The sequence below is a fragment of the Vulpes lagopus genome, chromosome 2 (genome assembly GCF_018345385.1).
Source record: "Vulpes lagopus strain Blue_001 chromosome 2, ASM1834538v1, whole genome shotgun sequence".
Taxonomy (NCBI): Eukaryota; Metazoa; Chordata; class Mammalia; order Carnivora; family Canidae; genus Vulpes; species Vulpes lagopus.
Window position 1 is genome coordinate 84,824,852 of NC_054825.1, and position 14,997 is coordinate 84,839,848.

The 14,997-nt window shown below is 36.3% G+C and overlaps 1 protein-coding gene across 1 annotated transcript in view; it reads right to left on the reverse strand.

Moving 5' to 3' along the window:
* The window catches only part of HBS1L (HBS1 like translational GTPase), an 88,517-nt gene that overhangs the window by 31,314 nt on the left and 42,206 nt on the right, over positions 1-14,997 (reverse strand). Inside the window, exons 5-7 of the mRNA XM_041745669.1 lie at positions 8,522-8,630; positions 3,106-3,365; positions 2,466-2,631 (exon numbers count right to left, since the gene is read on the reverse strand). Of these exons, the coding sequence (XP_041601603.1) occupies positions 2,466-2,631; positions 3,106-3,365; positions 8,522-8,630 (535 nt within the window). The remainder of the gene's footprint in view (positions 1-2,465; positions 2,632-3,105; positions 3,366-8,521; positions 8,631-14,997) is intronic.

Genomic DNA, 14,997 nt, shown 5'->3' on the forward strand with positions numbered 1-14,997 from the left:
ATGTGTATGCCTTTAAAATAAGATTTTGGACACAGCAAGAGCTTAACAAAAATGCTGGATGTTTCCCATTTCCTTTTTTGGGGGTAAGAGGCTATGTAGACTACGAACAAAAAAATATATGGAGACACCTCTGGAAGAGAAAACAGAAAATACTGCCCATGAGAGAAGGTAAAGTGGATGGAGGCAGTTTTCCTCATCTTCATATGTAGATACTTCACTAATGATAAAAATAAACTTCTAAACTTTCATTTGTAAGGTAGGTCAGAATGTTCCACATTTAGAAAAAAGAAAATATCAAAGGAGATACCAAAACTTTTAAAAGTCGAGAGAACTAAACAACAGTTTGTTTTACATCCCGTTTCGTCCTTCTTGAAGACCAACACAGTGCCTCTTCTTAGCCAAAAAAAATGTAGGTTTGGATTATAAGAAAGCCCAGGGAGGGTCTACAAAGGTACTGAGTCTTTCTAGACATCAGGAAAAGGAAATTGGGTGGGCAATAAACTGGGTAATCATTCATCCTGGCTTGCCCCAAACAGTCCAGAGTAATGAATGGGCACTCCCTTTTACTACCAACTGTTCTGATAATACCCTAGCAGAGCAATGAAATAACACATGGGTCTCCTTGCTCAAGTCATTCTAACTTAATCTGAAACCATGGGCCATTTGACCTGGTGAAAATGATGTTTAATTCTAATAATCCTCAAATAATTGGCTAGAATACTGATGAACCAAGACTCATTCTGAGCTTCTCCATAGACTGCTTTGACCAAAAAACACTCTTTGGAGCCAGGTCTGGTCTGCATTTGCAACCCTAGGGATATAAATATCCCTCATTATACTAATTTCTGTTCAACATATGAGCAAAACAATTTATAAATGTTTAATATGGTAGGATATAACACACTGTATTTTTGAAATACTACTGAAATACTATTATTGGTGAGTTAAAATTCTTATTATGTAACTAGAAGCATCTGCTATCTACAGAACCAAAATATATTCTAAAATTGCATCATTCTGAGCAATAGAAAACTACTAGCAGCAAAAATATAACAGCCAACCAGTAGATATAGTATCAAAAAGAATAAAAACCCCACTAAAATTATTGACTATTCCAGAAATTAAATAATTAGCTAACCTGCCAGCTCAACTCACATATTAAGTAAATTCAAACAAGTCATTCTAACTTAAATTATACATTCTCAATCTCTTTACCTATTTAACAGATGACACAAATGTAACTAAGGAGCCATGTATTTTAATAATCTGTTCGGTAAGCTGATATGTGAAAATTATTTGTTCTTCTAACATTGACATCATACAAAATTCCACTGTTTTCCAATATTCATTTTCCAAAAATTTGCCACCAACTAATTTTCCTTACTGGGTTGGAAAACAAGCATGTGATGCTATAAAGAATAAATAAGACACCTACAAAAAGAAAAAAAAAAAAAAAACCCTACCCTGATATACAATTTTGTTTATCACAAGAGCTGAGGAATACTGTGACCCCCTTTATTGAGATTACCTTATATATTTTAATGTAGACTATTCAAGACTCCAAGAAAGTAAATACACACCTTTTTTAAAGTATGAAAATCCAAATATATTCTCTAATCATACTCAGAAGGAAGATAAGGAACACAGAATACTTCCTTTGTTGATTTAGGACTTTCAGAGGACTTCTGAGTCCTTAATTATTATTTTGACACAGTTGATACACCTGCCAATTCACTTATTTAGGTGCCTTCGTTCTTTCCTGACAAAGGTGCCATTGGCTCTCTGATCCCTGACAATTCTAACATGACACATATGATCACTCTAAAAAGACTTCAAAAGAAATACTTTGGCCAGAGGTCTATGAGTAGCTGTTCTCTCCTGCAGAGTTAGCACTGGGCACAGTAATAGATACAGGAGTAACAGACTAGATTAAATCTCCATGGTAAGAGGTAGGTTTAATTACTTGTTTGTTGACTCTATCTTATAAAAACATCCTACAGAAAGTATAAAAAATGAATTAAGTGTGATAATTTAAATTTACTGGTCATTTTAATTCCAGACAGAAAAGAGTTCACTGCAAAAAGTTACCTTCTATAAAATTTAGTCTCATTCGTAATTTTAATTCAAAATCACGTCAATTTGACATATTTCGGGAAGGGACAACTGAAACTTCTCCCACAGAATAATTAACAAAGGGTTTTTACTGCCTTTTACTGTGTGCGTGTTTTAATTTTTTTTTTTTTTGATAAACATTCAACTATTCTCATAGAATTTGGAATAGTAAATGTATACAGATTCAATGGAAACTATAATAAAAATATTTCCCCAATAATTGAAAGCTTTCCTCTAAAAGAAGTTTCTAAAATATTTCATGGCATGTTTCATATATATTCAACACATATTACATACTTATTTAAAAGATTATATATCATTGCAAACTGAAAATTTTGAAATATAGTGACTACCTTTCCCTTTCTTCGCCAGTCTCATCCAAGACCCATGCATATGCAAACGAAGCTTTGCCAGCCTTTTTAGACTCTTGCTCATACTTATGCATAGTTCTTTTGTTTACATTACCCAGAAGATAAAGCATATGGCCCATCAGAGTACTTTTCCCAGCATCAACATGACCTAAGGAAAATTGATTCAGGATTAATACTAGGTACATTTTCCAGACGTTGTTCACATCGAGGCATTGCATGCATATGTAATCCAATAATTCGTGTCAGTGTTTCGGGTAATAAATACCAATTTTTATCAAAAGATAGTTAAAGTAAATGGAGAAAAAAAAAGAGTATCTCTTTTAGAGATATTTTAGAGAGGGGGTAAGTTTCCTTGACTTTTGGAAATTAAAACTGTCAGTAAGATATGGCATTTTCAAAATATTCACAAAATGAAAATGCCACAAGTCTAATAACTCCTTGATAACTTGGCATCATTCCCCCCAAAGTGACTAGAAAGCATCATGATGCAATGCCTCCTTGCTTGTGTCCATTTACACCCACACAGAAACTCAAGAGTGGGAACGAGTGTCCACGCTGCCACTAGGAGGTTGCTAGGCTAAAGCAGAGGTGAGTGACCATCCAGAGGACTAAAGGGCATTACCGATGACCACCAAGTTGAGGAGCTGCTTCCCTCCTTGCCGCTTCTCCAGTTCTGCTTTGACATCTATTTGCTGCCTCAGCTTGCCAGATTTCTTCACCGGTACTGATGGTGAATTCTGCTCTTCTGATGTTTGAATGGTGTGGGATGGGAGAACTGATTTAGAAACAGTGTCAAGAACATCAGAAGAAGCAATGCTGGTTTCTTCACTAAGATGTCCTTTTTGAAGTGTGTGGAAACTATGACCATTTTCTTCAGTTACTCTATAGAAAGCAGAGATAGGAAAAAAGTGTTTAAACCAACTCAACTGACATCCTCTTGTTAATGTCAGAAGGGCAGAGAAATTGTCTCTCCTAATTCCTTACACTTGCAGACCAAAAATGATCTCTGCTAAGTGGCTAGCCTATTAAGGTGGAAATTTTAAGTAGCTAGACACAAACCACACAAATACAGACTTAGAAGATCCCAGGAGAAAAACAGTCTACCAAATGCTGAGATAAGAAGAAAATATCCCATAAAATAACTGAATTCAAGGCCATAGCCTTAGCCATATGATCCTATCAAAACATGGCATAAAGAAGAGATTTTGTAAAACTTGGCACTAAAAGGGATCCCTGGGTGGCTCAGCGGTTTAGCGCCGCCTTCAGCCCAGGGCGCGATCCTGGAGTCCCGGGATTGAGTCCCACGTCAGGCTCCAGTCAGGCTCCCGGCATGGAGCCTGCTTCTCCCTCCTCCTGTGTCTCTGCCTCTCTCTCTCTCTCTTTCTCTCTCTCTGTCTATCATAAATAAATAAATCTTTAAAAAACAAAACAAAACAAAACTTGGCACTAAAAGTGTTCCCAGAGGTAAAGTAGTATTATTTTTAAAAAAATTTTATCCCAAACTCATTCTTCCAACAGCACAGAGACTTTAATCTTTTTTGCTCAAACACTATCCTTAAGGGAGATAGATATCTTATCTGTCTACATTTTCTCAATACTTTCAGCAAAGAAATTTTTAATTCATTAACTAAACAAATACTTGATTTTCTAAAAATTACAACTTATACTAGACATTGATGTTGAGAAGAAAAGAAGATGCAGATGAGAAATTTATCTACTAATCCCAAAAGCTTATAATGTAGTGAGGGACTCAATACATAAAGTAGAAACAAGACCATCTAGTATATCTTATTCTCTCTGACCTTAGTTCATTAAGCTCTTTGACCATTACCTACAGAAACTGTATCAGTGCTATCCTATGGACGGCTAGCAGTGATGTGATCTAATCAGTCAGACTACAATACAATATACCTTACACTCCTTTCAGTGATACAGATAAACAGAATTTGGACAAATAACAGGTTAAATTACAAGTTATTAAGAATGAAACCAATTCTATCCAACTCCATTTGAGACTGGCAAAGAATTACATACAAAAAGCAGTTTATATGAGAACAGTACATTATTTTCCTCTTGTCTACTATAACAAAATGCAGACTCCTTTTTCCCCTCTCGGGGCATTTTTATGTCTCAACTCAGACCCTTCATCCTAGGCCTCAGGAAAGGGTCAAATTAGTTATATTTGCAACTTCATTAAAGACCTCATATCCACTCTCCCCTTTTCTCTTGCTTTTGCAAATCTCTACTAACAATTTTGGCATTCATTCGTTAACACCACTTAGATTAGCTTCATCTAGAACCACAGGGAACAAACTTAAGTGTGTGAAGAAGGTTCCAGTTCTTTTGAAGGATTCTAAAGGCTAAATTAAGTGAAATCTTAGACTGTAATTTGCAAATATTTGAATGACCACAGCTAGTTCTAAAACCAAAACATGACAAATCTGCATTTAAGCAAGTCAAAACAAACAAACAAACAAACAAATCTCTACAAATTCTCATAAAAGTGTTCAACCAAAATAACTAGGGCTCTGGTTCTGATCAGACCTGGGAGAAATCACAATTTCTGGTTTCAAATCTGTTTTTAGTTATAGAAGCTTTTCTTCAAAGGAAAGCATTTAACTCCAGTATGGAGAAGAGATACAAGCAGGACAACTATGGTTGGGACGCCTGGGTGGCTCAGTGGTTGATTCAGCTCAGGGCGTGACCTCGGGTCTGGGGATCCAGTCCCACATCAGGCTCCCTGCGAGGAGCCTGCTTCTCTCTCTGCCTGTGTCTCTCCCTCTCTCTCTAATGAATAAATAAGTCTTTAAAAAAAAAAAAAAAAGGAAAGAACAACTATGGTTGACAGAGTGGATAGAGACCTGAAGCTCAGTCGGCCCAGCATTGGAAGGGCTTGGGTCTGACTTGATCATTTCTTTTGCAATTCAGTAACACAAAAGGGTTGCCTTTCTCTTGGTTTCATGAAAACATTCAAGTAATTTCTAAGTAAAACATAAATTAGTTCACTAAACTGTATAGTGTTGGAAAGAAATAACTAAAGTAATTATAAAAGCATCATATGTAAGTCTGTGCTTAGTAAAAACTTATACATATTACAAAATAAAATTCAGTATTTTAAGGTTTTGAAAAATGTCTAAGATGAGGCTTAGAAAGGCTGTAATTACTGACTGACATGAAAAAAAGACTAGGGACATTTGGGTGGCTCAGTGGTTGAGCATCTACCTTTGGCTCCCTGGGTCCTGGGATCCAATCCCACTTCAAGCTCCCTATAGGTAGCCTGCTTCTCCTTCTGCCTATGTCTCTGCCTCTCTTGGTCTCTCATTAATAAATAAATTAAATCTAAAAAAAAAAAAGCAAGCAAGCAAGCAAGCAAGCAAGCAAAAAAAAAGACTAAGTTGGTTGAATGTTTTTTTCAGGTGCTGATATAATTTTGTAAACTTATCTATTATTATAAAATAACTACTCTAGTTTTTTTCCTAAGTCATCTTTCCAAAAGTGGAAATATTTCTACATGAATCTAGAGGCTTAATTTTTCTTGTTGAGTTATTTAAATGAGACGGGGAAGCTAATAATTTAGATTTAAGAGTATCTGTTCTCTATGCAAGGTTCTAATCATTTATACTTAAATAAGCTTTTTCTAGAGAAGCATTTATTATCTTTAAATATTAGTGGAGAAAAACCTTGCTGTTTTAATTTCTTCTTAGTAGTGCATTACCCTTTTTTAAGGAGCTGCCACTGGGAATCACACTATGTAGGTATTTACAATGCTGAAATCTTGACTCAGAAGTGTTTCATTACGTTTCTCTGTGCTTTTCCAAGATCAAACCAGAATAACAGCTTAAGTATTATCCTAGTATACATAACCTTCCTAAAAAACCCTATATAAGTATTTGACACAAATATAGCTTGGTCCTTGAGCAATATTATTATACATTTCTGATTATCCTGACTTATATACCTACAGACCTCTAATGTTCTAATGAGTTCTTTTCTAGAGCTATATCAAAATATTGACTCACAGGCTGTTTTATTCACCTTTACACATATTTCCAAGTTTATTTTTAAGATAAAAATATTTCCCCAATAACTTTGATCAATAAATGTTTAAACAACTGTTCTATGAAACAAATACATTGATTAAAATTAATGGTTCCTGTCCTCATGAAGCATATAGTCTTGTAGGATTCTGAAAGGCTTGCATTATACTTGTGAAGTATAGAGTTAGGTTGTCAAGAATTACTTACTTGGAATTACTATTTTTTTTTTTCTTGATCATTTTTTTTCCCCCAAAGATTTTACCCATTCATTCATGAGAAACACAGAGAGAAAGGCAGAGACATAGGCAGAGAGAGAAGCAGGCTCCTTGCAGGGAGCCTGATGCAGGACTCAATTCCTGGGCCCCACCATCAAACCCAGAGCTGAAATGCTTAACCACTGAGTCACCCAGGCGTCCCTCTTGATCATTTATTATCTATTATCTTTTATAGTTATTCCCATAGACAACTATGATTTACTTCTAACATTATACATTAATTTGGGCTTATTTGCATGTTGCTTTCTAAGACTTTCAAAACCTTTTGCAATAAGATTATAAAATCCTTAGAATAAGGAATTGTGTATTTATTTAGTTATTTCCTCTCAATGGAAATAATCTAAGAATAATAAAGGAATTTATGATTCTGACAATCCAACCCCAATTCAGAGAGAAAAGACTACATTAAGCTTTTGGTAAATAAATCAGACTCAAAATTATTTTAATGGGCTAAAGTTACCCAAATTAAAATGCCATTCATTTTAATTCATTAAATGTCACTCACTAAAATTTCATTCATCCATTCAACATACACTGAATACCTACTATGTCCTGTTTATGGAGTTCTTTCCTTCACTGAATTGGAATCTAGTAGTGTTGCTTTTATAAAATAAAAAAATTAAACTAAGTGATCATTAAGATTCTTCACAACCCAACAAAAAAAAAAAAAAAAAAAAAAAAAGATTCTTCACAACCAAGACTCATGAAATTTAATAGATAAAACAATGTTGTAAGGGAGAAAAAAAATAAAGCTGCTTGGTTTAAATTTCTTGAATTTTTAAAAAAATCCTCTATTTTTTGTTTGTATTTGATAATAATGATTATCTTTCTAAATGACTGACAAAATACATGCAATCTATAAGTAACTGATTTAAAAAATGATTATACAATCTGAAAATTTTTAATTTTTTTTTTTTTTAATTTATGATAGTCATACAGAGAGAAAGAGAGAGAGGCAGAGACACAGGCAGAGGGAGAAGCAGGCTCCATGCACCAGGAGCCCGACGTGGTATTCGATCCCGGGTCTCCAGGATCGCGCCCTGGGCCAAAGGCAGGCGCCAAACCGCTGCGCCACCCAGGGATCCCCAATCTGAAAATTTTTAAAGCAGTTTAAAGTTAATGTTTTTAAACTGTGCTGTTAAGCCTCAAGCAACCAACTTCCTTTGCCTACAAAAACTCCTGGGAAAATCCTCAAGATTGTGATAAGAATAAATGAATGCTACTAATGTAGGGATCTATCATTTCTCAGCATATTTGAAATTCTAGATATGTTTCATTTTGTATTTTATGCCTTTGTTCTAGTGATCCATTTCATTCAACCTGAAAATCTTAAAGAGTTTAAAGAGTACAGTTAGAAAAAGAACTTTTAATTAATGATTACGATTCACCAACCACATTTAATTCCCAAACACTGCTTACCTACGCCATCTAGTGGTACAAGGATTACCTAGCTCAGAGCGCTAGATTACACAAAATAGAGGGTTTTTGCTAAATTATTTAATTCATATGAGAAAACTGACAGTGAGATAGATTAAGTAACATGCATTACTTGGTATCAAGCCTAATTTATCATCCCCTTTTCTTTGTATCATGTCACACTGATGGCCCATGATACTTTAACATCACCAACATAGCAAAATTTATTAAAATAGGTTCTCTTTTCTGACAGTCGAGTGGAAGACAATACCAATTTCCAAAAAAAGTGGGGGAAGGCTTAAAAACTTACCCAGGCACTTCGAATCCCATAGTTTGCTTCTTTCCAGACACAGTCATTTTGGCAACTTTGGGCACAATTTCAGATTCACTTCGAGATGACTGAGAATCTATTGATTTTCCTAATTAGAGAGCAAAATATAAAAGGCTAATTGAAGTTGATTGCTAGAAACATTTGCTACACATTATATAGTACATAAATATATAGCATGGTAATTAAGTTTTATAGAATTTATATCTTTATACATATTCTTTTCTCTAAAAACATTCAGTGAACATTAAAATGCTGAAATTCTTTTGTCACTCTATATTCTGGGAAACCCCCTACTATTGGGACTCTGCTATGCTTAACTTCCACCAAATCTCTTCCTAATTTTGAACTGACTCTTAAGTTTCAGTATTAAGAGGTCACAAGGTGGTTTCTGCAGAGCCTCACTCTGACAGAATACCTAGGCCCTAGATCCCTCTCCCCCACCACGCCCTTTCACACTACTAAAATTGTTTGGTCAGTTAGCAGATGGCTAAGCTATTTTTAATCTCGTGATATCTATAAACTGATGAACAAGGTAAGCATCTGCTGAACTGTGCTGGACACTGCATATATTTTACTTGCATACAATCCTAGGTTTAGTAAGATACTTGATATCTAACAAGAATATGGGGGGAATCAACTTAGAAAAAGTGAATTAAGAACAAGATCAATTATGAGCTAGACCAAAGATGTTTATGCATTTGATCCTTCAAAAAATATACCTGTAATTCATGGAATTCTTTAGAGAGTATCTTTATAATTTTCAGTAATATTACCATCAGGATTGGGTCCACTTAGAAATGGAAACTGCACATGCTACACTGGTAAATATATATATATGTTACTTTTTAAATTAGAAAAAAAATAAATTAATGTATATAATGCATACAAAACGTTTACTATTTGCCTATTATATGCCAAGCACTATGCTGGAGATCTAACAGTAAACAAAACCAAACATAATCCTTGTGCTGAGGAGCTTACATCTCATGGAGGAAGTGCACTAACTAATCAAAAATAAAATTCTTGGGACACCTGGGTGGCTCAGCAGTTAAGTGTCTGCCTTCAGCCGAGGGCATGATGCTGGAGTCCCGGGATTGAGTCCCACATCAGGCTCCCTGCATGGAGTCTGCTTCTCCCTCTGCCTGTGTCTCTGCCTCTCTCTCTTCCTCTGTGTCTCTCATGTATAAATAAATAAAATCTTTAAAAAATAAATAAAATTCTTATTAGTGTTAGAATATGTACATAGCGTCATAAGATTTGGTGACAGGGCACACAAATTAGAGCTTCCACAGAAAGTTAAGAGTTAAGCAATGATGCAAAAATGAGTAGGAAAGACCTCCACAGAAAGGAAGAGCACTGTGAACAGAGTAGTGTGTAGTGGGAGGCGGTGTGGGACCTCAGAGGAAGTAAAAGTGGAAGGGAAAAGGAACAGAGCTAACTTAATGTAGCTGAAGTGGGGGCAGTGGCCAGGCTGTGCATGGCCCTTTAGACCATGTCAAAGATCTAACATTTGTTCTGACAAAATTGGAAGCCACCAAAATGGTGGCAAGTGATAGGAGGAAAAAAGAGAGAGAGGAGAGGACAGAGTCAAGCTCAAGGAGAAGTGAGGGCTGGAGTGTTTTATTTGTGATTCATCAGCACATAATTAGTAGTTGAAGGCACAGACATAAGTGAGATCACAAAGCAAGTGAATATAGAATAAGAACAGAAGTGGTCCTAGGACAGGGCCTTGAAACAAATCCAGCCTTAAATCATAAGATGGAGGATGCTGAGCCTGAGGAGGTCCAAGGTAGGGGGGTGGGGAGAGGGAGTGCCAAGAAGCCAAGGGAAGAGTATTTGATGGAGCTGGCATCACCAGTCTGGGGAAGTGAAACAAGAAGCCAGAATGGGTTAAAAAAAAAAAAAAAAAGTGAAACAGAGGCAGTACATGGCCATAATCTCTAATCCATAATTCTAACACCTGAAAGCTCTGGAAAATTAAGGTTTTTGTTTTATTTCAATTTGGAAGCAAAACCTGACCTGGACTGACATGAAGGCTATTTATAGCCCTTATTTATCCCAGGTAAAGTGACAAGCCATCCATTTCAAGCTCAGAAGTCACAATGTGATGTTTATAGGGTGCTTTCCCCCATCCCAATGAGGTTATCACACCATAGACAAGTAGGACGTACATGGTTAATGTTTTTCTAAATCCCAAAACTTCTGATTTCTGAGTCAAATCTGGTCCCAAGGGCTTTAGATAAGTGATTATAGATATGTCATTTGCACATATCTTAACTTGAAAACTTAAGAAGTTTGGCTGGAAAGGGAGGAGGGCTATGGTAGAATGGTAGCAAAAGGGTCAGCTGATAGAAAAGACAGAATTCAGAGGGACTGGTTAAGAATATTAGGAAGAGAAAAGGTCACATTAGATATTTTAGAATTCCTGAGAAGGCAGAAAGGGCTGAGATATGAAGGTCAGGCTGATCTAAACTAAAGCAGGCAAAACGCTCTTTTTGCTGTAATAGGGGGAAGGTTTGTATGAAGAGCTAGATGATGAAAATTTCTAATGGTTAGCTTCTATTTTCTCCATAACAAGGAGCCTGGTGAGACTGAGGGTAAACAAGGAAAGTAAAAACAGGCTGGTGAAACAAATAGTTTTCAATAATTGTTGCACAACGGAGAACTGTCAGACAGTATTGAAGGCCCACCTAAAATTAGTGATAATAACTTTTGAAAATAATATAACATTGTGGGTCAACTATACTCAAATAAAAACACCTTTTTGAAAAGATCTGTGGTAATACCTTTATAAGGGAATCAATCTGCCTTTTTTTGTGACTTTTTCTAGCAACATTCACCCTTTTAGGAACAGGTACACGGAAGACATTAACTGCTTCATTCAGGATTATGTTTCTACCCAACCGGTGCAAGGAGAAAGCAGAGAAATAAGGCAGTTAAAGGTACTGGCAAAATGGGAGGGAAAGTTACTCAAATTATAAATCATGAATGCTAAGTGGGATTAAACAAATAAAATGACAAAGGAAAAGCACTGATGCAATGGGATAAGGAAGAGAGGTCCATAGGTCAAGGAAAGGTCATGCTATGAGAAGCACAACTAGGTGTTGGTGGTCAGAACAGGACTGTGAATTCATGATTCCGGAGGAGGGAGGATTATAGTGAATTGCTGAGAAGGTGATGGTCCCTGGAAATCAAGTTGTCAAGCAATTCAAGTCCAGGTGCAGCATTTGTTGGTGTTTTTCCACATTGATGCATCAAGAGCTGAGGATGAAGAAGAACACTGTAAGCCAACTGCCAATATTCAATGAACAAGGAAGAGTGGACTTGAGGTTGTTCAGTAAATAATAGCAGTGAGGACCAACAAACAGGTGGTTTAGACAAAAGACAGGAATTTCAAAGGAGCAGAGATTTCAGAGGAAAAAAAAAGGATGGATGAATAATGATGTTGGAAAAGGCAGCAAAGAGAACAAAGCTGACTTTTCAGACTCGAAGACTGGAGGGAGTATAAGTGGAGTAAGGCAAGGATTGGAAAAACCACTAAGAAAACAGATTGAGAATTACAGGGGGGTTTAATTTTTATGAAAAAAGCAGTTCCAGAGTTATGGCAAAAGTAGAGATGAGAGAGGGATGAGAAAGGGATAAAAAAGGGGAACACACAGCACTGATGAAGATGATGGTGGTGGTGGTGGTGGTGGTGGTGGCAGTGTATGTAAGTGGGGAGGACATCCTAAGACAAGGAAAAGAGGCATGGTGGATTTGGACATCTGTGGAGAGAAGACCCATAAAGCACAGAAATGTCTCAATCTGGGCTATCCAAGACTAATTCCCACTTCCTACATTTAGTACACTGAAAAACCATAATTTTGATTTTTTTTTTAAAGTAGGTGGGTCATAAAATGACACAGAAGGTCTAAAGCACAAAAATCACAATATGAGGGATGCCTGCATGACTCAATGGTTGAGCATCTGCCTTTGGCTCAGGGCATGATCCCAGGGTCTTGGGATCAAGCCACCTCCCTCTGCCTATGTCTCTGCCTCTATCTCTGTGTCTCTAAATAAAATCTTTTTTAAAAAATCACAAAATGATTCTACAGTATTTCTAGCAGATGCAATAAATATATATTACTTTCATTTCTAGTGATTCTTATCTAGAAGACATCAAACACAAGATGTAGTATTTCAAAAATTCAGTTAAGTGAAAGTCCTTTTTTTTTTCATAGTAAAATAAGTCTAGTATTATAGATCTGAATATAGCCTCTTAAAGCAATAGTTCTCAAATCTTTTTATTTGGGTCACACACTCCTTTAGAAAAGCTCATGAAAACAATGGGGCACGCTTGCCAGAAAAATGCACCTACCATACACACAAAATTTTGCATACTATTTCAAAGGGTTCAATAATTCTCCCCTTGAGAGGTAAGCTTGACTTGGGCTATTTTGGAAATATGCTCATTTCAATCTGATATTATCCAAAGTCAAAGAAAAAAGATACATTCAGTAAACTTTCCACTGAGCTATTGTCAATAGCAATGTGATACACTTCCACTTATCCAATCACATTATGAAGTTCCTCTCATAATTACCATCACCCTGATGGCAGGCAAAAATCTGATAGGTTAGAAATAAACTAATAACTAAAATAACCAGTAATGAATCACTAAGAGATACATATGAGTGTTTGAATTCATCACATAAAAGTATAAAATGTTTACTGTTTTCTCCCATCTTCCTCAACCAACTAGAAATTCATTCACTACATAACAACCTCAAAAAAGTGAGCACTGAATTTTCAGAAAGTCAAAACAAGAAATGTCAGCACAGAAGGGGTATTTTCACAGAAAAAAGAAGTGTGGATTCTGGTTCCTGCTCTGCCACTATGTAGCTACTACCTACCTTACAGCTTAAAGCAGTTCCCTTAATTTCACTAGCTTCAGTTTTCTCATCTACAGATCTTCCTCAACTTACAACAGGTTACATCCCAATAAACCCATCATAAGCTGAAAATATCGTAAGCCGAAAATGAATTTAATATACCTAACCTATAGGACCCCACAGCTTAGCCTAGCCTACTTTACAATATGCTCAGAACACTTACATTAGCCTACAGTTGGGAAAATGCATCTAAGACAAAGCCTATTTTTTTAATAAAGTTTTGAGCAACTCATATAATTTATTGAATACTGTACCGGAAATGAAAAACAGAATGGTTGTATGGGTACAGAATAGCTGTAAGCATATTGGTTGTTGACACCCCATGATCAGATGACTGATTGGAAGTTGCAACTCCCTGTCACACTGCCCAGCATCATGAGGAAGGATTGTACATTATCACCCAGGTAAAGATCAAAATTCAAGGTATGGTTTCTGCTGAATGCATTATCACTCCAGCACTATTGCAAAGTCAAAAAAATCTAAGTAGAATCATAAGAGGGGGACTGTCTGTTACAATGAAACAAATGACTTCTAGTTTAGTAGACGTCTATGACTCCCAAACCACTAAAATGATTTTAAATCAAATAGCCCATTAGGAGGTAAAAGTAAATGTGCTATTTGAAGGGAAAATAATCAATGTCTTCCCTCAAGTCATGTAAAAACCCTGTCACCAAAAAGATATGCATTCTGAAGAATCACATATTAGTGACTAGTGTTCAGTCTTTAGGAGGATGGAGGAGAATCAATCATTTTGATTTTTCAATCGGATGGAAAGAACAGCTTACCCAGTTGATCAAGCCTAACCTGCTTGTTTTATAGACCACAAAAAGACATAAGGAAATTAAGTGACTTCACAGTAAACGGCAGGACCCACACTTAATCATCTCACCCTACCTATTCAATTCACCTTTCTCCTACTCCAGTCATCTTTTGTCCCTGCAGTTATTCTTTAATGGGCTGCTCTCCTCCAGGGCTCCACTGCTTTTTTTCTCAACTAAGATCTAAATAGCGGTGTCTAAGTTTTCTCTTAAATACAAAATGATCTAGGTCTTGGGCAGCCTGGGTGGCTCAGTGGTTTAGCGCAGCCTAGGGCGTGATCCTGAGGACCTGGATGGAATCCCAAGTTGGGCTCCCTGCATGGAGCCTGCTTTTCCTTCTGCCTATGTCTCTGCCTCTCTGTGTCTCTCATGAATAAATAAATAAAATCTTTAAAAAAAAAATTATCTAGGTCTCTTGTCCTGAAGATCTTTTTTAATGTGAATGCCTTTTTAAAGGATACAAAGCTCAATTTCTCCAGCACTACACAACTATCATACTCTTGCTGAATTTACTGAAAACATACACTTGGCATATCCACATGATTTACCTGCCTCTGATTTATTTCTTTGGTCTTTAAAGCACACTCAATATTAGACTACCAGCTCTTGGGAGGATAGAAATGGTCTTATACATACATATATTCATAGTCCACAGCACATGACACAGTGCTCTCCCCACAACAAACAGTAAATAGAGTTTAATGAT